This window comes from Dermochelys coriacea, chromosome 1 (assembly GCF_009764565.3).
Source record: "Dermochelys coriacea isolate rDerCor1 chromosome 1, rDerCor1.pri.v4, whole genome shotgun sequence".
Taxonomy (NCBI): domain Eukaryota; kingdom Metazoa; phylum Chordata; order Testudines; family Dermochelyidae; genus Dermochelys; species Dermochelys coriacea.
In genome coordinates this window covers 48163753-48189930 of record NC_050068.2, presented here as the reverse complement: position 1 = coordinate 48189930, position 26178 = coordinate 48163753, and the positions used below count along the sequence as shown (strand labels likewise).

The following is a 26178-nucleotide window of genomic DNA, read 5'->3' as shown; positions in this document are numbered from 1 at the left end:
CCAGAATTAAGTTTGTCTTAATTTGAGCCCCCTTGTGCATATGCATTATGATATGGTCTTTAATTACGTGATGAAATATTGTTTTTTACACCGGACCTTCCTTTATTCAGGGCATAGAAAAGACACTGTTCACTTAATGAGCAGCTATTTGATATTTTGTTTCCTATGCTTTTCTTATTGTATCTTATTCAAATCCTGCTCCAAAGACAGAATTGTTAATTTCTTAATAAGCTTTTTATGGCATTTGATGCTATAATATATGAGTGCTTCACGAACATTTTGTTTTCACAACACCCCTATTAGATGATGTGGTTTTATTTTCCCAATGTTACATGGGGAGCTGAGACACAGACACTTTAAGGTCAAAAGTATCCACTAACTTTGTGTGCCCAACTTGAGACACCTAGGACTTGATTATTTCAGAGCACTTAACTTTGTACATTCAAAGAACAGCTCCCAATGATTTTATTTGCAGTTGGGAGTGCTCAGTACTTCTGTAGATTAGACCCTAGGATCTCAAGTCAGGCATCTAGAAAATGAGGGACACGCAATTAGTGACCATCTGTAAAAAGTTTGGTTTATGTGAAGCTTGGCAAATCCACATAGGAACTTGTTGGCTGAGGCAAGGGTAGAATCCAGTTCTCCAAGGCAGCATTCAGTTGCTTTAACTGTGCTACAATTCTTTCTGTTCTTGCAGTTCCCTGTCTCATTCACTACACACCTTTCAATTTCTGCAACAGAGTTAGGGCAGACAACAGCTCTTTTAGTTCATAACCCTGATTCATTCCCAGAGCAAGTGCATCCTGTGCTCTGAAAGAGGCATGGGTCCTGTGGAAAAAATAGTTTGTGATCATGTAATTAAAGACTGAATCCTTAATAACTTTTTAAATGTAGATTTTTGTGTGTAATTTCCTAGATTTTTTGACAAACAAAGTGAACAAATAGAAATTTCATCATGTGACATCATATTAACACCTACCTGATTCATCAGCAGGGATGGAACTTTTAGATCTACTACACAGATCTATGCCATTTGAGCTAATGGAATAACTGGTAGAAATAGTAGGTTGTCATCCTCTTTGCAGACCAGCACTACAGTATGCTGAGATGCACACTTTGCTCAGGGGATTTCACAGATATATACAGACATCAGAGAAATGTCTGGAGGGGAACGTGGTCTAGTAGGCAAGGACTTTTCTGCTCATTCCCTCAAAGTTTGACCCCTTCTGCCTCATCCCTTTCAAGCTGTCTCAATTCTATCTGTTTCCCACCCCATTCCCCTCATCCAAGTCCCAGTCTCTACTCCTCCATCTCTAATCCCAAGCCAAGTTTCCTCATCCAGCCAGTTCTGGTCACCACTTCCTGACTCCCTATCCCAGTTTTCCTCAACCAATCTCCCATTTCCAGTTCCCCCCAAACCCCTTCATCTCCTTGTTGCCAGTTTCCTTGCCTGGCCATTCCCATCCCTCCTCCTCCCCCTCTACTTCTTGTTTGATATGTCTTCCTCCCCACCCACTTTTCCCATTTCCCCTGGCTCCCAGTCCTAGTTTACCTCCTCGGTCTCCTTATTCATTTTCATTCCGCACCCTAGCTCTTTGCTCAACCAGTCCCAATTCTCTCCCCATTCCCTGCCTCCTCATCATATCTTTCCCCCTCACTTCCTTCTTCCCTTTCTAATGGTTCCAAATCTCATTGCCCAGCTAGTCCCAATTCCTCCTCCTTGCTCCCTGTCTGGTCCTCATCTAATTTCAGTTTTCTCCCCCACCCCCTGAGGAACCGGCTCCCAGACCCAACCCCCCATTTCCCACCTTGGCTCTCATTCCTAGTCCCTTTGCCCAGCCAGTCTCTTCCCCTCCCCCCTGCTACTTGTCTGTTTGTTCCCTAATCCCCTCCTCAACTCTTGTCCCCCCTGCATCTGAATCAGGCAGCTTCCTCTTCCATGCTGCCTGGGACCAAAACCACAGGATTGACATGCTTCCTGCTCTTGCTGGCAGCCGCCCAGAGAAACAATTGTGGGGGAAGTACTTGCTCAGTACAGATGGAATCTTCCGAGATTTTAGCTGTGCTAGCAAGTGTCTGCTGAATATATGTGAATTGATGGTTTTTTTCAAAGGTTTATAACTTGGCCAGATTTGGGTTTTTTTGGGGATGGCATATGGCCCATCTTTGGCATTAAGGTTACCCCCTGCCAAATTTTAAGTCCCTGCTTCAAAGCATGAGGGCACTAGAACTTCTCAGAGAAAAGGTTGCCAGAATTGAACTTGTGCAAAGCGCTGTATTTTTCTGTAGCCTAGTTCTCAGAATTTAGCATTACACAGACACCTCTCATAGAAAATTTCTGCCCAAACTTATAAGCAACTGAAAACAAGATTTTATAGGTCACGTAGGTAATCCGGTGAAATGGAATTGAACTCTGGTCTTCTGAGTCCAAGATTAGCACCCTAACCACTGAGCAGTCCTTTTATAGATTCGTAGATTTTAAATCCAGAAGGGACCATTAGATCCTGTACTCTGACCTGTATAACAAAGTCCATAGAACTTCACCCAGTTACTCTTGCATTGTACTGTCAGTTTCATATGTTAAGGTGAGTCTTCAACATTGCAGTAACAGGGGAGAAAGAGACATTTTTAAAAATAGGAAAATGTGGATTTTTGATAAATTTGTAAACAAGGGATTAGGAGTCAGGCCACCTAGGTTCTAGTTACAGTTGTTCTGCTGACATGATATATGATCTTGCTGTTAATTTAGTGTCTGGAATACTTTTCTGTATTCCATGGATGTAATCTTTGTAAAGAGATTTGAGATTTTTGAATGAATTTTTAAGCATTAATGTCTAATTCCTCCAGGACTTGCTCTGTGGAAATATATGTTCAAATAATGAGTTTTATAAAGAAAATCCATAATATTGTGACATGGATCTATGTAAAATCCAAGAACTTAATATAAATATGAAAAATTACTTTTCCAATGGCATGGACCTTCAGTTCTTAATAACAGATGAATACAAGAGTGCACATACAAATCGTCAAAATTAGTCCTGTTAGTCTTTAAAGGTACTACTTGTCAAGACAGATGTCATGAAGTTAAATTTGGCTCAATATAGATTATGTGAAAACAAGCTTTTACAAATCATTTGAACTGTTTACATGAATTTTTAATTGTAGTTTAAAGGGTTTTTGTTTATAAAGTGCTGTGAGAATGAAAAACGTTACATAAATGCTAATTGTTATTAATATATTTAGATATTTAGTAGTGTTTGCAACCAAAACAGTGTGACATTTTATTCCTTCATAAAATCCTGCAGGTGGAATTGACTAGAAACTGACTATGAAGTTGCAAAAAGAAAAGGAGTACTTGTGGCACCTTAGAGACTAACAAATTTATTAGAGCATAAGCTTTCGTGAGCTACAGCTCACTTCATCGGATGCATTATGCATTATGACTATGAAGTTGTATGAGCAAGTTTAATTAGCAAGGAAATTTAGGATTTAGATTCTGACCTGAAACCTTTCTTGGGGACCATCCTTTTTTGAAAGTGAGGTCTTTGGGTCCCCCAAGTATACTGTAGAGCTGAGCTTTTTGCCTATAAAAAGGCTCAGTTATTCCTCAGAGATAGTGAAAACCTAGTAAGTCAAATTGCATGTTTAACTCCATAGGCTACTGAGACTGGTGGCATCTTCAGATATCTAGACTGAGGCCTTGTTTCTACACTGCGGGATTTTGTGAACACAAGTTATGCAGGTGATCAAAAACTGCTATAATTACATTGTTTTTGCATGTTGACACATTGCTTCTTCTGTCAGTGGAGTGTGTCCATAGTTGGTGCTCTAGCAGCGACAGTGAGAGCAGTGCACTGTGGATAGCTGTCTCACTGTCCTTCTCACCACCTTCTGCAGCTAGGAGTTGTGGGAAGGCAGAGTGGATCATAGTGCATCAGGGGAGTGGGGTCAACGTCCCATGATGCAGTTTTTTCTGTCCCATCATTCCATGAGCTTCCATCTGCATTTTGTGTCATTTTACAACAGTCCCTGTTTACAGTGCGACTGCCATCTCTGCCTGAAAGGATGGATCCTGCATTGCTCTCTTCTGTTGTGGTCATAGTTATGAAGACATCACGGCTGGTCATGCAGTATATCATGAGTTCCCAATCCGAATAGGAATCCTGACCTGACCTGCTGTATGCCATGAAAAGAAATAATGCCAGATTACTTTTGGCATTCACGGATAGGGTGACCAGACAGCAAATGTGAAAAATCGGGACAGGGGGTGGGAGGTAATAGGAGCCTATATAAGAAAAATTCCAAAAATCGGGACTGTCCCTATAAATTTGGGACATCTGGTCACCCTATTCATGGGGCAGATGGATACAGTGGACTCTCTATGGGGCTCAGGAAACAAGTACTGAGTGGTGTGATCACATGATTATGCAGGTCTGGAACGACGAGCAGTGGCTGCAGAACTCTTGGATGTGGAAAGCCACCTTCCTGGAACTATGTGTGGAGCTCACCCCAGCACTGTGGTGCAAGGACACCAAAATGAGAGCTGCCCTCTCAATGGAAATGCACATGGCAATTGCTATATGGAAGCTGGAACTCCAGACTGCTACTGGTTGCAAATCAGTTGGATTCGGGAAGCCCCACTTTTGGGGCTGTGTTAACGCACATGTGCAGGGCCTTTAATCGCATCCTGCCACACGAATTGTAATTTTATAGACCTCTATCATATCCTCCGTTAGTTGTCTCTTTTCCAAGTGGAGGAGTCCCAGTCTTATTCATCTCTCCTCATATGTAAGCCATTCCATACCCGTAATAATTTTTGTTGCCCTTTTCTGAACCTTTTCCAATTCCAGTATATATTTTTTGAGATGGGGCAACCACATCTGCACACAGTATTCAAGATGTGGGCCTACCATGGATCTAGATAGAGGCAATATAATACTTTGTCTTATTATCTATCCCTTTCTTAATGATTCCCAACATTCTGTTTGCTTTTTTGGCTGCCACTGCACATTGAGTGGATGTTTTCAGAGAACTATCCACAGTGACTCCAAGATCTCTTTCTCGAGTGGTAACAGCTAATTTAGACCCCATCGTTTTATATGTATAGTTGGTATTATGGTTTCCAATGTGCAGTACTTTGTATTTATCAACCATGAATTTCATCTGCCATTTTGTTGCCCAGTCACCCAGTGAAGGGCAGTCTCCTGATGTAGGCTCTTACAGCTGTGTGTAACTCAAGATATCATTTTGGAATCAACGGGGTACTGCGACGGGCCAAGAAGATGCAAGAAATATGTGAGAGGAGTTTGGGGTGGGCATGGAAAGCTGTTCTGTATGGGCTGCAAGGGTTGGGGTGAGCACTCTCATATTCTGCCTGCAGTGCGATTAGGGACATCAGTATTTCTCTTTGCTCCTCCATCACTTTCATCATCCGCTTCTGGCCCACTAAAATTTGCTCCTGGATCTCCTTCCTCTCCTGCCTATCTATTTTATAATTTTCATTTACAGTCTCTCTCCATGCCCTGTGTTCTTGTTTTTCGGCATCTGAGGATTGTAGCACCTCTCGGAACATGTCCTCCTTGCTCCACCTCGGTCACTACCTTATCTGGCAGAGGCATTCCACTGATGTATATGTATGGGGTTCCCCTGAAGGCCATATCTGCAGAACCACAAGAAACAATAAATAGTAGCATGATTTTTAGTGCACTTAGAGCATCAAATCATTATAGTAAAGTACACCTCTTTCTCGCTGTCCCTTGGCAAGCGTGCAGCAGCAAAAGCCCTAAAGATAGTGAGTTTGTGTGTGTGTGTGTGTGTGCTCAAGATGGGGGAAAAGGGTCTTGGTGGTTTTCTAAGGGGATCACTGCAAGTGACTAGAGACAAAATTGTAAATTACGCTACCATTTTCCACAGGCGGGGGTCATTGAAGCTGATATCTCACTCCTGAGGGTAAGCAAGAATGCAAGGGTGCATCTCCTGCATGCGTGCAGCCTCAGACTGGGTCTTTCTGCTGCTTGCCTGTGTGCTGCTTGGGGCCCTGTACAAGTGATTACCGATAAAGGTGGGAAGGTTTCCTACAATGGGGGAAGGAACAAAGCAGCTCTCCCAAGGACCCTTCAGCAGAGGATTGGCAAGTACCTCCAGGAAAGATTCCTAGGGATCTCTCTGGAGGATTCCCATGAAATCTCAGTGTGCATTAACACACTGTTCTGCCCCATAGCATAGCTGTGCAGGAGAATGTGAATCATACGCAAACACAGCTAGTCTTCTACATTTCTATCCCTTAACCCACTTATAGCATATAACAAAGCAAAGGACAGCTCTACTTCATATAAGTGAGCAACATCAACTCGAAAAGATCACTCTCCTGCATCATGCATGCCAGAGAAAGAGTGCTGGGACTGGCTTGAACCCTCCTGGGTCGAGAAGAGGTCCTGGCTCACCACATACTGGACGACCCTGTTGCCTGTCCCATCTTGTCCTCCAACTCAACCTCTTCATCCACCACTTCATCCTCGGGGTTCATTCCATTGTCCGCTGTCTCCAGCCTACCCCCGAAGTATCCACAGGGCTCTTGGTGGTAGAGATGGGGTCACTGCCAAGAATAACGTCCAACTCCTTATAGTATCGGCAGGTCTTTGGCGCAGCATCAAAGCGACGGTTTGACTCCCTTGCCTACTGGTGTGCCTGCTTTAGCTCCTTTATATTCACACAGCATTGATGCGTGTCCTATTTGTAGCCCCTATCCAACGTGCCATGAGAAATCTGACCATAGGTTTTGAAGTTCCTACAGCTGGAGCGGAGCTGGGACTGCACAGCCTCCTTTCCCCACAGAGCCAGCAGATCCAACAACTCAGGTGTGCTTCAAGCAGGGGAATGTTTGCTGTGTGGAGCCTCAGTGGTCAGCTGGGAAGATGCGATGTGACCCCTCCATGCCAAGCAAACAGGAAATGGAATTTCAAAAATTCCTGGGCCTTTAAAGGGGAAAGGTCTGATGCCTGTGTACCTGGGTGCAGGACAGCAGAGTTCGAACTGCTCCTGGAGGCTATTTACAGTGACATAACCAAACACAGTGTCTACACTGACAATTTGTCAATCTAACTTTGCTGCAAAAAGCTTTATGCCTCTTGTCAAGGTGGTTTTATTTTGTCAGCAAAGCAGGAGAGTTTTGTCAGCGGAAGGAGCATTGTAGTGTGTACACCTCCACTGTTTTGTTGACGAAAGCTGACTTGTTAACAGAAGTCTGTAGTGAAGACAATGCCTGAAAGTGGAAGTAAGATAACAAAAGGATAAGGATGAGGGACAAGGAAGTAGCTAAAATTTGTAGCTCAATTTTAAGTATATTTTGTTTTGCTTCTGTTTCTATTTAAGTGTTGGCTCTTTTAATATTTGTTTTGTTGTTTCATGCTGTTGCAAGTTACATATTCCTATTTTTGTATCCCTTTACTTATCTTAGTATTAGTTTAGCTTATTACTAAATATTATCTTTTAATACTGCACCTGAGCCATTCTTTTTAGGTGACAAATCTGAGGAACTGTCCCAGATTGAGGTGTCAGTTGAGGGGTTTTTGGAACAAATTGATAAATTAAACAGTAATAAGTCATCAGGATCAGATGGTATTCACCAAGAGTTTTGAAGGAACTCAGATGTGAAATTGCGGAACTATTAATTGTGGTATGTAATCTACATTTAAATCAGCTTCTGTACCAGATGACTGGAGGATAGCTAATGTGATGCCAATTTTTTTAAAAAAGGCTCCAGAGTCAGTCCCGGGAATTACAGATCAGTAAGCCTAACTTCAAAACCAGGCAAATTAGTTGAAACTATAGTAAAGAACAGAACTATCACACACATAGATGAACACAGTTTGTTGAGGAAGAGTGAACATGGCCTTTGTAAGGGAAATTATGCCTGATCAATCTACTAGAATTCTTGGAGGGGGTTAAGAAGCATGTGGATGCTGTGATCCAATGGATATAGTGTACTTAGACTCTCAGAAACCCTTTAAGGTCCCTCACCAAAGGCTCTTAAGCAAAGTAAGCTGTCATGGCATAAGAGGGAGGGTCTTCTCATGGATCAGTAACTGGTTAAAAGATAGGAAACAAAGGGTAGGAATAAATGGTCAGTTTCCAGAATGGAGAGAGATAAATAATGGTGTCCCCCAGAGGTCTGTACTGGGAGCAGTGCTGTTCAACATATTAATAAATGCTCTGAAAAAAGGGATAAACCTTGAGATGGCAAAATTTGCAGATGAAACAAAATTACTTAAGATCGTTAAGTCCAAAGCAGACTGCAAAGTAATGTATATTGGAAGACATTCCAACTATACATACAAAATGATGGGGTCTAGATTAGCCCTTAACACTCAAGAAAGAGATGTTGGAGTCATTGTGGATAGTTCTCTGAAAACATCTGCTCAATGTGGAATGGCAGTCAAAAAAAGCCAACAGAATGTTAGGAACCATTAGGAAATGGATAGAAAATAAGACAGAAAATATCATCGTGCCTGTGTAAGAATCCATGGTATGCCCACATCTTGAATACTGCATGCAGATGTGGTCATTCAATCTCAAAAAAGATATATTGGAATTGGAAAAAGTACAGAAAAGGGCAACAAAAATGATTAGGGTTATGCAACAGCTTCCATATGAGGAAAGATTAAAAAGATTGGGACTTTTCATCTTGGAAAAAAGACGAGTAAGAGGGGATATGATAGAGGTCTATAAAATATTGACTGGCTTGGAGGAAGTGAATAAGGAAATACTTACTCCTTCACATAACACAAGAACTAGGGGTCACCCAATGAAATTAATAGGCAGCAGGTATAAAACTAACCTAATGAAGTATTTCTTCACCCAACATACAGTCAGTGTGTGGAACTCATTCCCAGGGAATGTTATGAAGACCAAAACTATAACAGGGTGAAAAAAGAACTAGATAAATTCATGGAGGGATAGGTACCAGTGGTTATTAGCTTAGATTGGCAGGGATTCAACTCCATACTCTGGATGTCCCTAGCCTCTGATTGCTGGAAACGGGGAGTGGACGACAGGGGATGGATCACTTGATGATTACCTGTTCTGTTCATTCTCTCTGAAGTACCTGGCATTGACCACCGTCAGCAGACAGGATATTGGGCTAGATGGACCATTGGTTTGATCCAGTATGGCCATTCTGATGTTCTTAGGTCTCCAAGGTTATGTAGGTCAGTCCCCTTGCAAATACATCTTTCAGTATTTTAAACCTACTTTAATATTATACAAAGTTTTCATTAAATATATTAATTAGGGCTGTCAAGTGATTGAAAAAATTGTGATTAATTGCGCGATTAAAAAAATTGCGCTTTTAATAATAGTATACCATTTATTTAAATATTTTTGGATATTTTCTACATTTTCAAATATTCATTTCTATTACAACACAGAATACAAAGTGTATAATGTTCACATATTTATTTTTATTATGAATATTTGCACTGTAAAAAACAAAAGAAATAGTATTTTTCAATTCACCTAATACAAATCCTGTAGTGCAATCTCTTTATCATGAAAATTGAACTTACAAATGTAGAAAATGTAGGAAAAATATGCATTCAAAAATAAAACAATGTAAATCTTTAGAGCCTACAAGTCCTATCAGTCCTATTTCTTGTTCAGCCAATTGCTTAGACAAACAAGTTTGTTTACATTTGCAGAAGATAATGCTGCCCACTCCTTGTCTATAGTGTCACCTGAAAGTGAGAACAGGCATTTGCATGGCATCGTTGTAGCTGATGCCATGTGAACACCTATTTTTACTTTCAGGTGACATTGCAATTAAGAAGTGGGCAGCATTATCTCCCATAAATGTAAGTAAACTTGTTTCTCTTAGTGATGGCCGAACAAGAAGTAGGCCTGAGTGGACTTGTAGGTGCTAAAGTTTTACAATGTTTTATTTTTGAGTGCAATTATGTAAACCCTATATTTGTAAGTTGCACTTCCATGATAAAGAGATCTCACTATAGTACTTGTATGAGGTGAACTGAAAAATAGTATTTCTTTTGTTTATCATATTTACAGTGCAAATATTGTAATAAAAGTAATATAAAGTGAGCACTGTATACTTTGTATTCTGTGTTGTAATTGAAATTGTTATATTTGAAAATGTAGAAAAACATCCAAAATATTTAATACATTTCAATTGGTATTCTATTGTTTAACAAAAAGAACAGGAGTACTTGTGGCACCTTAGAGACTAACAAATATATTAGAGCATAAGCTTTCGTGGGCTACAGCCCACTTCATCGGATGTATGGAATGGAACATATAGTAAGAAGATCTATATATACATACAGAGAAGGTTGAAGTTACCATACAAACTGTGAGAAGCTAATTAATTAAGATGAGCTATTATCAGCAGGAGAAAAAAAACTTTTGTAGTGATAATCAAGATGGCCCATTTAGACAGTTGACAAGAAGGTGTGAGGATACTTAACATGGGGAAATAGATTCAATATGTGTAATGACCCATCCACTCCCAGTCTCTACTCAAACCCAAGTTAATGGTATTGAGTTTGCATATTAATTCAAGCTTAGCAGTTTCTCCTTGGAGTCTGTTTTTGAAGCTTTTCTGTTGCAAAATTGCCACCCTTAGGTCAACAAGCTTATGCTCTAATAAATTTGTTAGTCTAGTCTAAGGTGCCACAAGTACTCCTGTTCTTTTTGCGGATACAGACTAACATGGCTGCTACTCTGAAATCTATTGTTTAACAGTGTGATTAAAACTGTGATTAGTCTCAATTAATTTTTTTTTAGTTAATCGCATGAGTTAACTGTGATTAATCAACAGCCCTAATTTTAATATTTATGTTATGACTGTTTTAATTGTGCTGTATTCAGAGTTTTGGCTGGGGGTAACCAATACATGGAAAATTAAAATAATTTATTGTGTTTCTGGGATTGCAGGACTTTTGTGCCATTGTCAGTGTTGACTTTAGAAAATAGGAGAATACAGCAGAATGTGCTGGATATGTGTCAGTACAACATAAAATGCTATGTAAATTGTACATAACAGTGACACTGTAAAATTTAAAATAAAACTGAAGGCCCCACATTTAGCCTTGCAGAGAGACTTGTTGAAGTCATTGGGGCTCCTCAGAGGTGCATGAATATGGCTATATGCAGCCAGTTGGTGGATTGTGGTCTAGTTATCTACAAGCTGTTTCATTAAGGTATGTACTTTCTCTTAAGATAGGAGAAATTTTTGTTTGTAAGAATCTACTGAATTGCCAGTTATTGCTTGGAGAGAATAGCTACACCTGAAGTATATGTGTTTTATTACAGTAGATGATTAATATGGAAGCCGGATCTCATTGTCAGATGCAGAATTATCTTGAGCTGAATAAGAAAATCAGCTACTTGTCTGAAATCATGGATTCCTGACTTGGAATGTAGTATCTATAGAAGAAAGGTGGTTTTTTTTCGGGGGGAGGGGTGTGTGGAAGAAGTGCTGTCAGGCAGGGCAAAACTCACCATTTACCTCAAAGTTGTTAAAAAGGCATCAGTACTATGAGCTTTATTTGCTCAGGAGGAAACTTTTGTGTTCAAATTCTTATACATTTAAAATGTCATAAATTGTATTAGATATATTGATAAAGATGTTTATCTTTTTATGTTTAACCCTAGCTATAGGGGTGGGGGAAGAAAAAAACGTTCTTAGCACAGTCTTGATCATACTACTTGCAACTTGGATCATTAGTATCTTTTGGATTTCATTGTTTTTAATGCCATGATAAATTGCTGTGTTAGGGCGCTATAAATGCATAAGTAATATAAATTATACACAGATTAGGTAAAAAGAAAAGGAGTACTTTTGGCACCTTAGAGACTAACACATTTATTTGAGCACAAGCTTTTGGGAACTACAGCTGTAGCTTTTCTTTTTGCGGATACAGACTAACACGGCTGCTACTCTGAAACAGATTAGGTACTGTGTTATGAGCTTTATCTTCATGATTGATCTGCAGACTGCAGTGTCATATTCCTTCTGTGGTTGAATTTTTAATGAAGATGTGTGGTTTTGTGATTGATCTACAATGTTAGATTATATACTACTTATAATCTTGCTGATGACAATGGATTGTGTGTGCAAAGAGGACAGAATTGTGTAAGAACTAAACTTTTAACGAGTAAAGTTTATTGCAAATTTTTATGGACAGGTATGGTAATTGAGTGTGCAAATGGAGACACTTATACTTCTACGTTATTTGTGATTTGTCCTGTTCTCCTCCTTTCTGATGTCTAAAATGTAGGACATCCCAGAATACAATGCCTCACATGCTGCTCTATTTCTTATCCTCTGGCTACTCTGTCTCCTTTTGAGGCAATATAGCATAGCTGTCTAGATTTCCGAGAATGCATTGATACAGATATGATTAGGCAGTGTGATAGTTGTAGACATGTGTTGGTAGTGGCAGAAAGACTGCTGTGTACATACAAATTTAACCATGTTTACTTGAAACCTGTTAAAGTAATAGCGGGTCTAAGAAGTGGCTGAAAATATGAATATATTAAGAAGTCTCATTCTGACCCTGGGTTGAGATTTTGATTGTGCTGATGAGGTAGCAGATAATTCTGTTCCTATAACTGAGCTTTAATAAATCAACCTTCCTGGTTCACAAATATGTTTTGTCATGACTAGGCAATATTGAAATGAATTTTGGATAAAACAAAAGTTTGTTAATGTTAGCTCTATTCAGAATTTAAAAATGGAAAAGAATAAAATCATTCATATAAAAATTAAGACTTCTTCTGTTATGGCTTATTTATCATGGTAGTTGATGACATCATTAGATCAAAATATAGAATTATAAAAATGTGTGTATAGTAGATTTTGATGACAATGATGGTATGTTTTCCCAAGACAGAACTGCTTTTGCATTACTGATTTGTTTATTTGAGATTTCAGTAGCATTTCCAGTGAAAATAAAATGCATATTTATGATGGTCCCATTCCCTTAAAAAAAACTGAACAGACAGGCCTCCATGGCTTCAGTGGGGCAATGTAGTGTTACATTGGCAGATTGTGGCCTTAATTATGTACATACTATTCTTCTGATGGATCCTACAGGAGCTGCAGAGGACACTTGATGGGTTTATTTTGGGGATGATATGGCTTTTATAAAAATAATACTTTCCTGGCTCCATATATTTGAAATCTGAAAGACACTTGATTGGTTAAATAACTAATAATTAAGTGTTAGGATGTCTGAATGAAAAAATAGTAGTATTAAATGGATCCAATCCATGATACAATACCAATCTGGCATTGACAAATTTTAAAGGAAAATTTAAAGTGGAGAGGGAGGTGTGGTGGTTTAGGAGGATAGATTAGTAAGAGAACAGGTAATGGAAAAAAGAGCAACAGAAGGAGAGAGAGTAGAAATTCATATAATGTAAATCAGTCTCTTTTTCTTTGCCATTTCTTTAAAGCTTTTTAAGAAACCATTGTCACCCAGATTGTTTAATGCATAGAAGTGTTGGCAAAGGTTTTATTTTAAATAAAAAATACTGTGCATCAAATAATTATGAAATGTAAACCCTTAATTATTAAAATTAAGATATTTAATTTTTTGCATTAGGGAGTGATAGTGTGGTGATTGGATTTAGTATTACATTGATGGAGGAATGTGCTTTTTTTTTTCTTTCCTGGTTGAGCTAAGAGTGCATGCAGTGACACTAAAACAGTGTTTTCCACTGAAAATTTAGGAAAGATGGAGGGTAGAGGGACTCACCAAATGATTTATCTGTGTGACCAAATGTGGGAGAAGTTAAATTTGGGCGGGGGGGAATCAAATTGCTTGTCTTAATTTAAAATAAGTTAAATGTGAGGGATGCTTTTAAGAAAAGGCATGTGCTCTGTTGCAGTTCTGACTTTCCTCAATAGACCAGTCCTGCAGGATTATTACATTGGTGCTGCTGCCATTGCCTGTTTTTCTTGCGTGTGCAACAGCAATAGAGTAATTGACATGTAAGTCTTGTTAGTTTTACTTTGCTGCTCCAGCTAGGCATGTACTATATGCTAGAGCAGGTTTCAGAGTAGCAGCCGTGTTTAGTCTGTATTCGCAAAAAGAAAAGGAGTACTTGTGGCACCTTAGAGACTAACAAATTTATTTGAGCATAAGCTTTCGTGAGCTACAGCTCACTTCATCGGATGCATTTGGTGGAAAATACAGTGGGGAGATTTATATACACACGCAGAGAACATGAAACAATGGGTTTTATCATACACACTGTAAGGAGAGTGATCACTTAAGATGAGCCATCACCAGCAGCGGGGGGGGGGGGGGAGGAGGAAAACCTTTCATGGTGACGAGCAAGGTAGGCCATGTCCAGCAGTTAACAAGAACATCTGAGGAACGGGGTGGGGTGGGGGGGAGAAATAACATGGGGAAATAGTTTTACTTTGTGTAATGACTCATCCATTCCCAGTCTCTATTCAAGCCTAAGTTAATTGTATCCAGTTTGCAAATCAATTCCAATTCAGCAGTCTCTCATTGGAGTCTGTTTTTGAAGTTTTTTTGTTGAAGGATAGCCACCCTCAGGTCTGTAATCGAGTGACCAGAGAGATTGAAGTGTTCTCCGACTGGTTTTTGAATGTTATAATCCTTGACGTCTGATTTGTGTCCATTTATTCTTTTACGTAGAGACTGTCCAGTTTGACCAATGTACATGACAGAGGGGCATTGCTAGCACATGATGGCATATATCACATTGGTAGATGCGCAGGTGAACGAGCCTCTGATAGTGTGGCTGATGTGATTAGGCCCTATGATGGTGTCCCCTGAATAGATATGTGGACAGAGTTGGCAACGGGCTTTGTTGCAAGGATAGGTTCCTGGGTTAGTGGTTCTGTTGTGTGGTGTGTGGTTGCTGGTGAGTATTTGCTTCAGATTGGGGGGCTGTCTGTAAGCAAGGACTGGCCTGTCTCCCAAGATCTGTGAGAGTGATGGGTCGTCCTTCAGGATAGGTTGTAGATCGTTGATGATGCGTTGGAGAGGTTTTAGTTGGGGGCTGTAGGTGACGGCTAGTGGCGTTCTGTTATTTTCTTTGTTGGGCCTGTCCTGTAGTAGGTGACTTCTGGGTACTCTACGAGAGACTGCTGAATTGGAATTAATTTGCAAACTGGATACAATTAACTTAGGCTTGAATAGAGACTGGGAATGGATGAGTCATTACACAAAGTAAAACTATTTCCCCATGTTATTTCTCCCCCCTACCCTACCCCCCACTGTTCCTCAGATATTCTTTTTAACTGCTGGACATGGCCTACCTTGCTTGTCACCATGAAAGGTTTTCCTCCTTTCCTCCCCCCGCTGCTGGTGATGGCTCATTTTAAGTGATCACTGTCCTTACAGTGTGTATGATAAAACCCATTGTTTCATGTTCTCTGCATGTGTATATAAATCTCCCCACTGTATTTTCCACCAAATGCATCCGATGAAATGAGCTGTAGCTCACGAAAACTTATGCTCAAATAAATTTGTTAGTCTCTAAGGTGCCACAAGTACTCCTTTTCTTTATGCTAGAGCAGGGGTTCTCAGGACAAATTTTTTGGTGGCCTCAGAGTATGGCCACCAACTCTTGCTGTTGGCTGCTCTCACACTTTTCCCTAAAATACTTAATTAGCTTTAGGAAAAACAAATACATATGCACACTGACAAGTCCAAAAGATTATTTATTTATTGCTAGCTAGAAAGTCTGTCGTGAAAAGTGTTATTAATAAACATGCCAGTATCACATTTCACAGCAGACTTACTCAGCCCTGCCAAGCCTGGGGACAAATTAAGCCCTGGATGGGGGCTGGAGCTGAAGCCCTGTAGTCGGAGCCTGGGGTCTACAGCCTCACATCCACAGCCCAGGGCTGGAGCCCAAAGTCCCTCAGCCAGAATCTGCGGCTGTGTCACCTCAGGACTGAAGCCCAAAACCTGAGCCCCATTGCTCCGGGAAGGTGGGGAGTTCACGGGCTGCCTGATCCTCCAGTGTTGTGCCCCAGGTGTCTCCAGAGGGGGGCTGAACCCAACCGCTGTTGGCAGCCCCAGCAATCAACACTAATGTGGTGCATCCAGGAGCAACAGGGAGGGGGAGATGCTGCTATTTTGCCACTCACTCCCCACCCCACCCCCATCAGAGTCCAGGAGGGTGTGTCACAAGAAAAGCCCCTGGTGGCCGCATGTGGCCATTGTGGCTGCATTTGAGAAACGCTGTGCTAGAGTTGCATAGGTACAAATGAGAGAAAGGATGGTCTAGTGTTAGGGCTCTGTTTTGTGACTCAGGAGACCCAATTCAATTCCGAACTCTGCCACAAACATCCTGTGTGATTGTATCCCATGCTACCCACGTGCAAGATGGGAGTAATACTTCCCAGGAGTGTTGTGAGAATATATACATTAAAAGATTTGGAATGTGCTCAGTTGCTACTGTCATGGAAATTAGGCACAAGTGTACCTCCTGTGAGGAAGGGAGAAAAAACAGTGAATAAAGAAACAGTGGAGAGAAAAGAAAATGCTTAATTTTAGGTTGGAAATTGTTGATTTTCTTTTAGCTACAAAACTGAAAGTATCGAAGATCAAAAATAACACAGCATTAAACTTCCCTATATCACTTTATTGTTTACCCTCTTAAAGAATAAGATTTGGTTAATTTGTAATGGTTTTGCTTTTTCCTTTGTTTAACAGTATTCTACTTGGTCAAAATCGTGACGGCGTGGTATTCAGCACCGATGATTATTTTCGACAGCAAGATGGATATACATATAACGTTGCTCAGCTTGGTGAAGCTCATGACTGGAACCAGAAGAGAGGTGTGAACACAGTAGAGGAATTCTTTTAGATCTCGAATGGTTAGAATATGCATGTCATAGCATAAACATATATATGCAAGTGTCAGTGGTCAGTTTAAATGGAATTCACAAATACATAACTTCTGTACCCTTCTTTAAAACTAAAGATTCAGATGTGAGAAGACCGTAGACAAAAATCCTTTTTCTTCTTTGTGCAGAATCCACAGATCTATTACAGTGGGTACTTCAGCCTGCTCTCAGACTCAGGGCAGAACCAGATCTGTTAGTCACTGGCAGCAGGGGAACGCCCTGTGTCCTGAACTTCCCTGCAGTGGCCAGCATCTCTGCCACCCCTCCCTGCTGCAGAACTTTTCTGTGAGAAATTCCTGACTTTTATTTCAAAATTTTAGACTAACACCTGGCCTCAGTAATGTTTTTGTCTAATTCCCAATCAAGTCCCAGGGCTGCACTTGATTTTGGGGCAATTGTTCCCTCAGCTCTGCATCCTTTTCTGAGGTGTTTGCATCGGATGGTGCCTCTGCAGGCTTCAGGGTGCAAGCTAGGTCAAGAAAAACTAGAAGCAAAAGGAAGGCTCTTTGTCTCCTGCTCCCCCACTTACTTAGTGTCTCACTGGGTATCTCAGTTGGCTCTGCAGGCAGGACACAGTTTCCCTCTCAGCCCAGGGATGGCAGGGTTGGCTTGTTGCCTCACCCGTTCCTGGGAAGGAAAGGAACCAGACAGTATTGGGGAAGCCAGCTTTGCTGGGCAAGATGCAGTTCAAGCGTGGTGGGGTTGCTTCAAACCCTCTTTGCGTGGTAAGAAAGGAGTTGGGTAGGATTGGAATGAAACTGGCTCCAGAGCAAGCAGCCACTCCCTTTTCACTTCCCATGAGGGGAGGAGAGTGAAGCCAGAAGGGCAGCATACTAGATGGAAGATTACATCTGAGTTCCTATAACCTGCACTAGCAGCTGTGCCTCTGACTGAGGAGCTCAGCTGCCTCCTCCCTGTCCCCTTCCACTTTTCTGTAGGTCACAACTGGAGGGAATCGGACAAGCTTGGATGCTGCCAACACGGCAGACAGTGGTAAAAGGCCTTTCAACCCAACTCCCTCCCCATTGTCTCATCTCTAGAACAGCCTCGTCCAGGAATCCTTACTCCTATTCCAGACTGAGTTCTTCGGGGAAACACTGACCTATTTGGACCATGTGGATCCCAGGCAGTAGAGAGGGGTGGAGCTCCTGGGGAAGCCCATCTTTGAGCACCAGGACAGGACCTTCCTGAGAGACCCGAAAGGGAAACAGTCTCTGTCTAGCCTCTTCGAGTATCTGTAGCCACTTGAAATAATTCTGGAGCAATTTGGGACCAGTTTCACTCCCCCTTCTGAAGCAGGATTATGAGGACAGATTCCCAAAGAGTGAATAAATGAATAATAAAATTGGCGCTGTTTCCCTTGCTGACCTTCACAAAGTGTAGTAGGGCAGATAATCCTCAGTGAGATTTCCTCTGCTCATCTTCAAAGTGCAGCAGGACAGATCAGTGAAGAAAAGACTAGGCCATAGACAGGTGTTGATTCCTCTAGGCATGCACCTCCCCACACTTAACACAAATGCAAAGGGAATTCTTCCTACTTGCAGGAGGAAGGCCAGCAGATGAAATCAGAGTTAGAAAATCAAAGAGTAAAATAAATGTAAACAAACAAATAACACAGCAGAAGATAGACACTGTTGGACAATAGAGTACTGAGTATTGTGAATCAATGCATAGGAGGTCTGCAGCTTCTTACGCAAGAAAAACTGTAGCCATATACTCTTCCTTATGCACTTTGGGAAGATGTATTGAAGGGATAGGGATTTCTGTCCGCACCAAAAAGACTGGGAAAGTATCATGCTGTCATTCCCAGCTGCTGCTGTGGATCACCATGCCCTAATATCCAAGTTATTGTTTTCAACCTCTGTTGCAGGTTGCCATGTCTCTCATCATTACTTCCATCCCTTCCCACCAGACACCTGGGCTATGGGGTGAAGAAAGAGACAGCAGCCCAGATGTGAAAGAAACAGTGGGCAGTGTGAGGCCTCTTGACTCACCATTTATTTTTTTTTTTGCCCTGGCCTCCGTTTTATAAGGCCAGAAGATTCCTCAGTGTTCACTAGTCAATATTTAACCTGGGATTGGTGTCAGAGATAAATGTGGCTGTTTTCCCTTGTGATCAGGGATTCGGTGTTTTGAACTTGGAGAGATTTTTACTTGAAAGAATGGGCTCTTCACTATACAGGCCCTTTGTAGCCAGCCAAGTTCAGTCAGGCATCATCTCATCGCAGCCTTCTTTGAGCATGAAAACTTTAGGTGGCATCAGATGAACAAAAATAAACAAATATGAACTGTCATCTGACATGCTGAGTGTCTCCCCATGCTTTCACAAGCAGCACTAACAAAAGTGGAGATTATTGCAACCTAAAAATTGCTTAACCTAAGGGCTTCTCCCTGGAAAGAAGAAAAAGGAAGAATAAAGGGGTTCCTATTTATTTCGTGCATGTATATGGGGCTTTGGACCTTGGGATTAGATGCTCAGACAAATCAGTTTCCAGCTCTTTTAGTGATACAGTGGGAAACTTTATCGAAAGCTGAGGCTGCTCATGATCAACAGAAAAGTCTTACAGTCCTGATTACTGCCAGACATCATCAAAAGGAATACAGGTCTTGTGGCAAATTGAAGCAGTTTGTGACATGTAGCCTAGAAAATACATCTTTACAAGTGGTAGCCAGAACAAGTGCCAGGTCAATAACTGTCCTCTGTTGCCTCAGAGGTATCTGTGGATCTTACAATCAGCCCTAATTGGAGGTATACACCTGGTGGGTGACAGGCTCTCTTATTTTGAGGGCAAAAGGTCTTGCCTCTATCTTTGATCAAATGGGGTCACTGGACATTGTCCAGAGTGGATTACCTATGGAGCTTTGGAAGAATTTCAGGAATATCTTTGTCCCATTCCCAGTCCCAGCTAGTCACACAAAATTGGGGTCAGGTAGAGCAATGTCCTGTTTGAAACATCTAAATAAATTTCTAATGCAGGCTTCTCATCAGAGCCTTCTCATTTTATCATCATCAGGCAATTCTTATGTTTTCCAATTTCTGTCTTTACTCTATGATCTTACACATGCTCCAAGGGTCTTTTGCCAGGATCAGGATAGCAATAATACTCGCTTTAGGGAAGAAGCAAATTCACTCATCTCTTGAAAGTGGGTTCTAGCCCACGAAAGCCTATGCCCACATAAATTTGTTAGTCTCTAAGGTGCCGCAAGGACTCCTTGTTGTTTTTGATGATACAAACTAACATTGCTACCACTCTGAAACCTGTCACTCATCTCTTGTTCAACAATTTGTCTTATTAAGGTTCTGTACAGATAGAAAGCTGAAGAAGCAAACACACCCAGAGTGATACAGTTTTTGGAGTTCCTTTGGATTCAGGATAAAGACAGACATATGGTTCCAAGGAATTCAGTCATAGGCCTGTGATGAGAATGAATACCATTAGGTACAAAGGATCATTCATCTCAGAAGAATGTTAACATAAGATGAAGATGGCCATAAGGGAAAACAAGTGCTGTCACAGAAACAAAAATCCAATTCTTATTGGAGCCTTTTAGGAATTCTGATTTCGTACACAGGCATGTTTCAATGATCTAGAGTTCATATGATACTTATCCAGTAGATTTGGGTATCCCCTCCATATCTTGCTCTGTCTTACCTGTTGGCAGAGAACAAGCTCCATTTGTATGTTCTGTGCTCCTATAACTGGTGTATGTAGAAAATCAGATATTTTGAAGGGTTCCTCCAGATCAGGGTACCAAAAAAAGGGAGATCATGGCATCCACTAGCTGGAACACAATGTATTGAATTGAGATATCAGAGAATTGTTCCTTCTATGGATAACAGACCTGTTTGGGTCGTGATAGTCAACATGACTGATAGATTTTTCATAATTCATGTGAAGAACATGATCAGGTCTAGCCCAGAGAGAAATTCTGTCTTGGTAGAACAGAGTTTCCTCTCTCTGTGTGCACTGCCCATCGAGGAGGTGATGGACATCAAGATTTACACGTGGCAAAAGTCAGATTAGTAGAGTGACTTCTACGCCCAGAAATAACTTGCTAATTTTAAATCAATTTGGTGGCTGATGATTGACCTCTTTGCACCTGGAAACAATAAGTGCCCTGAAGCCTTTCTATGTGTCAGGACCCAGGAAGTGATGAGTGACATCTTGCTAAGTTGGGTAGGGTCCTTCCTATGTGCCTTCCCACCTTTTCCACTGTTCCCCAGAACAATACAAAATATAGGAATGAGAAAACAACAGTAATATCATTTAAGCCTTTCTGGAAGAAGGTGCTGTGGTTCTCAGATCTGGTTAACATAGCACTGCCTCTTTAGATGTCCCTGTCACATAGAAGAGATCTGCTGTTGCAAAACCAATCCTTTCTCTGGGACCAGACAGGTTTAAAATGAATACTTGGTTGAGATGACCTATTGCTTTCATGGACTCCGAAAGAGAAGGAAACAAATAGAACTTAAACTGCGGACTGTGCACCAGTCAGTAGAATAATTACCATGTTAAATCAGTGAAACATATCCTTGAGTGACCATAGCCTGGAGCACTTTGTGAGAGTGTGAGCGTCCCAGCAAAAAGGTCAAGGCTCTGTAGTATAACGTTCTCAGCATATTCAATAAAAGGCAGTTTTTTACACATGCCAAATATCTCTTTAGGGCATCAATCTTGCCCTAACCTCACACAGTCACAGAGTACAACCTTGGCATGTTGTCCTGCTCCTTACAGCATCACCCAGATTGAAACCTTGCAGGAAGGGTTGTTATACTTTCTGTCCATTAGAGTAGACCTCCAGATAGCTACTGTCTTCAATCAGATGAGTTTCTTTATTTTTTTTTTAAATAAATTGAGAGCTTTTTAACTGAGATTTAGTATTGTACTTTTAATTCAGACAGTTGTCATAGCATTCATTCCTTAAATAAATTCAAGAAATTTTCCTTCTTCAGTTAAGCATCAAAGTCTAGTCCTTAGGAACATTGACAATCTCAGGACAGAGTAGTCATGTCTCTGCTATTGATATCTGCTAGACTTCACCATATTTTGAATATTTGTTCATCCAGCCTTAGTCAATGCCATTTCCTTTCTTTGGGCAGAAATTATATCCACACCTTAGTGCCCTAGGAAAGATGAAGGCAATGTTTATATAATTTACTTGTTTCGGATGTCCATTTTTAAAGCATATTCCTGCTTCCCATTGTGGTGGGACACTGTTATGAAAATCCCATTCTAATGGATCTGTGGATCTATGTACCAAGAATAAGAAAATTTATCCATGTTTACTTGAAAATTTTCTTTCTTTAAGTAATAAGGTCCACCGATCTGGCCCACCATGGAGACAAGTGGATCATATAAAACAGAGATGGAAATTGACATCCATGGATTTGGGGTTGTTGCTATTAGTTAGTATTTACCTAGCTTTGCAGTAGAAGAAATTGTGTTTTTCCTCAAAGTATATTTAGCACAATCTGTAAATTTAAGTAGATTTGAATTATCCTGGCTGTGGAAGTTATCTGAACTGGAGGGAACTTCAGGAAGTAGCGCATTCCCCGGCTGCTAATGACTGATAGGTCTGGTTCTACCTCCAAACAGGCTGAAGTACCCATTGTAAAGGATCTGTGGATCTTATTATTTTAAAAAAAGGAAATTTTCAAGTAAGCACAGATAAATTTTCGTATTCCATCGAAATAGTGGAACAGCAACAGTGTAGGCTTCATCCACTGCTTCTCAATAGTGTTATGGAGAGGGACCAGCTTCAGGAGTAGAGTGTAGGTTAATTGATTCATTGGCTGTTTGTTTAAAACTGCCAACTATGGTAATTGTGGTGGATTTTCTGATATAGACCCTTATTCACTTGGAATGAGACTGTAACTCATTTGGTGGCTAATCTCTTCCTGGTAATGGACAACAGTTGTTTGGCTATTCTGAGCCTTTAAAATCTGTCAGCAATCTTTGATACTGAGTCCATGTCTACACTATCCGTGTAGTGATCGATTTATCGGGGATCGATTTATCGCATCTAGTGTAGATGCAATAAATCGATCCCCGATCGCTCTGCCGTCGACTCCGGAACTCCACCAGGGCGAGAGGCGGAAACAGAGTCGACGGGGGAGCGGCAGCCGTTGATCCCGCGCCTCGAGGACGCAAAGTAAGTGATTCTAAGTCGATCTGATATGTCGACTTCAGCTACGCTATTCTCATAGCTGAAGTTGCGTATCTTAGATCGATCCCCCCTTGCCCCCGCAGTGTAGACCAGGCCTGAGGTTTTGTTAACCTGCCTGTGGCCACTAGTTGAAGTTTCCTCTCCAAGGCTTTGTGTAGAATAGAGGAAAAGGTGCTTATTTTCAATCAAATTAACTCAACTCAATTTAAAACCCAATTTAGCACCAATATAGGCTTAGTTTTATATCCTTTGCTCATTTTTAGTAGGCAAAGGCTATAATTAAATCTGATAAAATTGAGCTAATGTTGTTAGTTCCATTTAGCACTAATATACATAGTTAAAGTCGATTTGAAAATAAGCATCTTTTTCCTACTCTAGACAAGGCCCAAGAGGTATTGGAGAGTGGTTCTGAACAATTGCTTATCTGCTCTGAAGAATCTCTTGTAAATACCATGACATTTTGCAACGTGGGGTCATCCTTAGGCAAATCTCATGCTGCTCTGCATCTTCATTTTTATCAGACCTGGATGGTGATGTGCCTGTGCTTTCTCAGCACTTGGCCAAGATTGGGACTTGGATGAGAATGATCTTTCTGTGTAAACCAGACAAAATAGAAGTGGCTGATGGGCTAAGGGAAACAATTATTTCTACTCCTTTTATTTGCTTGTCTTTTGTCCAAGGAAATTTAAACATGGGAATGCTCTTGGACCCCTGTAAACCTGGGTGGTGGTTGTGGAGGTGATGAAGAGAGGAGTTTATGTTTTGTTTGTTTGTAGGTTATTTTACGTCGGTATGGCAAGTTCAAAAAAGAACTAGTTAAGTTCATGGAGGATAGGTCCATCAATGGCTGTTAGCCAGGATGGGTAGGGATGGTGTCCCTAGCTTCTGTTTGCTCGAAGCTGGGAATGGGTGACGGGATGGATTACTTGATGATTACCTGTTCTGCTCATTCCCTCTGGGACACCAGCCATTGGCCACTGTCGGAAGACAGGATACTGGGCTAGATGCACCTTTGGTCTGACCCAATATGGCTGTTGTTATGTTCTTAAGTTGTTTACAACATTTTCTTACACATCTAGACCTCATCACAGTTATCCATGCCACTGTGTTTTCTGGATTTGATTACTGAAAAGGCTATGATTTGGGTCACACTGAAGAAGTCTGTGTACTCCAACTAGTGCAAAATATGGTTTCCTGCATGCAGGAAATGTATTACAGATGTCTTCATAGTTTTCTAGTTCATTTCTCGATATAGAGCAGAGTTTGACTTTAATCTTGAAAAGCGTTACTTGTTCTAGATCTTAGCTATAGCAAAGACAGCTTTTCTCCCAGTGAGTCAGCATGGTGAATGAGGTCAGCTGAAGTGCTTGAGCGATTAGATTCTAGATTTAAATGTTAAGTGATAGAATATTCTCAGTTCAAAACTTTTTTTCTGTGTTGGTTAGCGATAATCTGGTATGTTGACCTTATGACACAGTGTTTGATAAGGAATTGTTTTGGAAGGGAATTTTGTTTTGGAGAATTGTAATTTTTTTCTTCTAGTAGAGGGCAAAAAATGTACATTTTTAAGTGTTTTTTGTCCCTGAGACATGTTAGAGGGCATTTTATAAATAAAAATATAAATAAAGGCCACCAAACAGCTGTCATTTGATAATGATTTTTAGTCCTTTCTGACCTGAGACTAGCTCAGACTAGTGACCTAGAGGTGAAAAGCTCTACATCTCCTTATCCATTTATCTAAGTTATCCGGTATTTCTGTATTTCAATATTTAATAGGAACACTATTCCTATTTTCTGAAGCTGGGGTGTGTCTGTGCAGTACCAGAACAACTCATTACCTTCAGTTGTAGCGTGCAATGAATGCCTTTATACAGCTTTGGGTGCAAGCAGCTATTAATTAAATCATTATGACGGTTTTGGGGAGCTGCATACATTTATTCATAGACTTGCTAAAGTGCTTGTAGCCCTACACATGTATATAAGCCTTGAATACTACTTATACTAGGATTACAGTGAAGAAAGCAAAAATGAAAGTACACTTCCCAAATGAGGAAATTAGTCAGTCAAGAATAATTTATGAAATTTTTGTAAAGCTGGAAAGGTAATTTAACATTATCCATGTAGGAACACTTGAGCGTTACCTGATACCTATTTTACAAAACTACTGATTAGATTTTAGCTCAGAGTGAAATTTTAGACTCCAAAATATTAATTTGAAAATTAAATTTACAGATTGTAACTGATGCTAAAACAATTTGTATATTATAATTATATATTGCATTTAAAAAACTGTTGTTAATGAAAGGTTGCAAAGTCAAGTAGTCAAACATTAGGAAATAGCAGAATTATGGTTGCTTATGCAACTTTAATTTGACCTCCTTGTGCATATGTATTATGCTACTGTCTTTACTTACATTATCACTGTCACAGTTACAGGGTGACCTGTACTTGAGTCCCTCTAGTGCACCCTTTCAGTGATAGGCTTCACTACTACAACCTAAGTAGCAAAATACCCTCTTCTCTAATACGGTACTGCTTACCCAAAGTGCTTTTCATGGTGTTTTCAACCAGAATGGCTGGGACCTTCCTTCTTGAGACCAAAGGCCTGCTGGCACCTTGTCTCCAAGATGAAGGATGCCAGGGTATCTCTGATATATATTGATATAATAGACCAGTCCTTTGTTCTTCACCTGTAAATAGGGTTTTCTTTTCCCCTCTCCCCACCCCCACATGCTGTTCACATCTTCCTCTTGATTTCTTCTCCTGAAGTCCCCACAATCTCTTCATTGGTATTTGACTCAGTATGCAAATAGATTTCCATTGTAAGATATGGAATACACAGTGGTCAGACAAGGAGATAAATGTCTCCTACCTCATGTCTGGTGTAACCTTTCTTAAGGTATGTCACCTCCAGGTGATCTGTCTTTAACTTCAAGGATAATTCACAGTTACATATACATAGCTTCTTACATATTATTCACACATACATTTCACAATGATTATGATGAACAGTGACAGGCTTTCAGTAGAAACCTGGCATGACAGTCTTTGGTGAATGTAAATACCAGAACCAGGGGATCCCTGTAACCCTTATGCACCAC

At 40.6% G+C, this 26178-nt stretch overlaps 1 protein-coding gene across 8 annotated transcripts in view; it reads left to right on the top strand.

The window, feature by feature from the left end:
* The window catches only part of LOC119854919 (NEDD4-binding protein 2-like 2), a 119537-nt gene that overhangs the window by 2911 nt on the left and 90448 nt on the right, over positions 1 to 26178 (top strand). For 5 of the 8 annotated variants that reach the window (XR_006277668.1, XM_038400168.2, XM_038400157.2 and 2 more), the window contains exon 2: positions 16716 to 16840. Coding sequence is in view for 5 of the 8 variants with exons in the window: in XM_038400168.2 (XP_038256096.2) it covers positions 16716 to 16840 (125 nt within the window). In the remaining 3 variants the exon portion in view is untranslated. Of the gene's footprint in view, positions 1 to 16715; positions 16880 to 17847; positions 19390 to 21077; positions 23063 to 26178 lie in introns of those variants that run through there. The other 3 variants (XM_043504391.1, XM_043504388.1, XM_038400180.2) reach the window with 3 other exon arrangements.